Source organism: Austrofundulus limnaeus, unplaced genomic scaffold (assembly GCF_001266775.1).
Source record: "Austrofundulus limnaeus strain Quisiro unplaced genomic scaffold, Austrofundulus_limnaeus-1.0 Scaffold122, whole genome shotgun sequence".
NCBI classification, from domain to species: domain Eukaryota; kingdom Metazoa; phylum Chordata; class Actinopteri; order Cyprinodontiformes; family Rivulidae; genus Austrofundulus; species Austrofundulus limnaeus.
In genome coordinates, this window is record NW_013952524.1 from 1,410,201 (window position 1) to 1,412,588 (window position 2,388).

The following is a 2,388-nucleotide window of genomic DNA, read 5'->3' on the forward strand; positions in this document are numbered from 1 at the left end:
AGCGGTTAACCTTCTGTCCCGTAGNTTAGTGTTGTAATGTAGTCATCCATGTCGAAAGTCGGGATAAGCGAGAGGAAAAAAATCACTATCTCTATTATAATCTATCGCTGCACTTGACTTGCTTCCCGAATCGTTTAGCCTAGCTCGCTGTCACTTACTCGGCAGTTGAGGAGTGAACAAGACGAATGTCTGGGATCTTGAGCACCCCCTGCCATGAGGCAAGAGAACTGCCTGCCTCACCTCGAACCTGTTCTCTGCCGTTTCTAATCGCTCAGTACACGAAACACCACGTTACACAAACACAGTTGGTGACAAAAAGCACTGTACATTATATACATAAGCTAAATTATTGGAAATAAGTTCACATATTAAATTTGTTTAAACCATTTTATTGACGCCGTACAGCAACATGCTCTTTCCGCTTAGCAGCCAGCGCAGAGCCAGGGGTTGCGCAATCCAAGGTGAGGCAGAGCTCGCTGCTGCCTCACCGGCATCGCTTCCAAGCATTTGAATGGGAAAATAAGAAAATTCAGCAATTTTGAACAAATAAAAATCGAAATTGGTGAAGCTACGTGAAAAATAAATATTTTTTTAGTACAAACCACCGGATGAATATAACAATTTAAATTACTTTATGATTATATATTTTCTTTCTTTCCATGATGGCTGGTGAGGCACTGCCTCACCTGCCTCCCCTGACCGCACGTCACTGCTGGTACACATACGTCGCAGCCAACCGATCCAATCATTTCAAACTTCAGCAGAGGCCAAAGACTCCTGCAAGCATCACTTCTCTATGGCCGAGAGTCCAGACCCTCGTATGAAGCAAAGTGAAGGACATGGGTCTGGTTTTTTACCAGGCTAAATAATTCATCTTGAAGAAAATACACAAAGAAAAGCTTGGGTCTCAGTAGGTTAAAGCTACATTAAACCAGCTAAATAAAGCTGAACTTTTAAAACGTATTTTTTCTTTTTAGTAAAATTAATCAACATCTTTTTCTGAGCTAATTAAAAGCAAAGACTGTTTGTTATATTGTTGTTGTTGTTGTTTTTGTTGTTCCCTCAGGTCTTTGTAAACCAACAAGTTCTTCTTGACAAGAACACTCTGGAATCTACTGAAACTAGCAAATAATTTCTTTTTATCACAGTTTGACAACATTTTATTATCTACAMCTATTTGTTTTTCTTTAACCCAGAAAGGAAACACGTGCAAGAATAAAGACGAGGACAGTTTTACCCAGTAGAGCAGGATGACGCTGATGTACTGGATGATGCTGTAGAGAGCCATGAACTTAAAGACGCAGAAAGAGGTCGTGAGAGCAGCTCGACCCTCCCTTTGGACATAACAGACAGAATCTCACATTATTAACTGATCTGCTGCAGAAAAATTCTGAATCTTTTTAATTCAACTCTCTCTCGCTCTCTTTTTTTTAAATTCAACTCTCAACTGAAAAGAGAGAGAGAGTCTGCAGAATCTACTGAGTGCCTAGTTCACCAGCAGGTCCAGTTCTCCTGTGTTTGGACCAGAAACACGTCTCTACCTGATGAGGTTGGGCACGCAGGAAATGTTGGAGGTAGACGAGGTGAACGGAGATGCCACGGATGCCTCCAGCTCAGACAGAGAAATCCCACCGTGAGCTCTCTTCAGAGCCTGACAGGAAACAAAACATTCATTAGCTTTAATGTCTTGGAGGGATTTTGGTGATGTACAAACTGTGTAAAGATGTTGAGCTCCTGTCCAGAAACTGATAAATTGGAATTTTTTTTTTGTTAAATGAAAATCAAACTTTTTTCTCATTTTGATTTTTCCTTTTATTTATTTTTTTATTAACTCTAAAAAATGAAATAAAAATAAAATAAGAATTAAATATACAGTATATAATAATCTGGACAGGTTCTTCTTTGTCCGGAGGACCTATTTAACTTCTTTTAGGTTATTGATAAGGACAGTCCAGTTTTTTCCTTTACACACAGACATAATTATCACTACCTCTATATATCTGACACAAACTGAGCCACAATAAAACAATCTCTTTACCATATTACATCCATACTTACTCCACAGTCATTGGCACCATCACCACACATTCCAACGATATAGCTGGAAGATAAAAATAATAAAAATAATAAATAAAACATGAAGATTAAATAAAAACAGAAAGTTCAGAAAAGAACCAAAACTGAAAGTAAAGTCAGAAACTCACTCGATGCCCTGCAGGACTTCCACCAGCTGAGTCTTCTGGTCTGGAGCCATGCGAGCGAACACGGTGGCTTCCAGTGCGAGCTGCAGCGCCCCCATGTGGAGAGACAACTGAACTGTATCACAGAGGTTTAGATCCTGGTGTGTGTGTGTGTGTGTGTGTGTGTGTGTGTGTGTGTGTGTGTGTG

General features: G+C 39.8%; 1 protein-coding gene across 1 annotated transcript in view; it reads right to left on the reverse strand.

Moving 5' to 3' along the window:
• Window positions 1–1,238: 1,238 nt before the first annotated feature.
• The window catches only part of LOC106522180 (probable cation-transporting ATPase 13A3), a gene marked incomplete at both ends in the record, with an annotated part of 44,183 nt that continues 43,033 nt past the window's right edge, over window positions 1,239–2,388 (reverse strand). Inside the window, 4 exon segments of the mRNA XM_014015083.1 lie at window positions 1,239–1,334; window positions 1,542–1,651; window positions 2,059–2,101; window positions 2,205–2,284. Of these exon segments, the coding sequence (XP_013870537.1) occupies window positions 1,239–1,334; window positions 1,542–1,651; window positions 2,059–2,101; window positions 2,205–2,284 (329 nt within the window).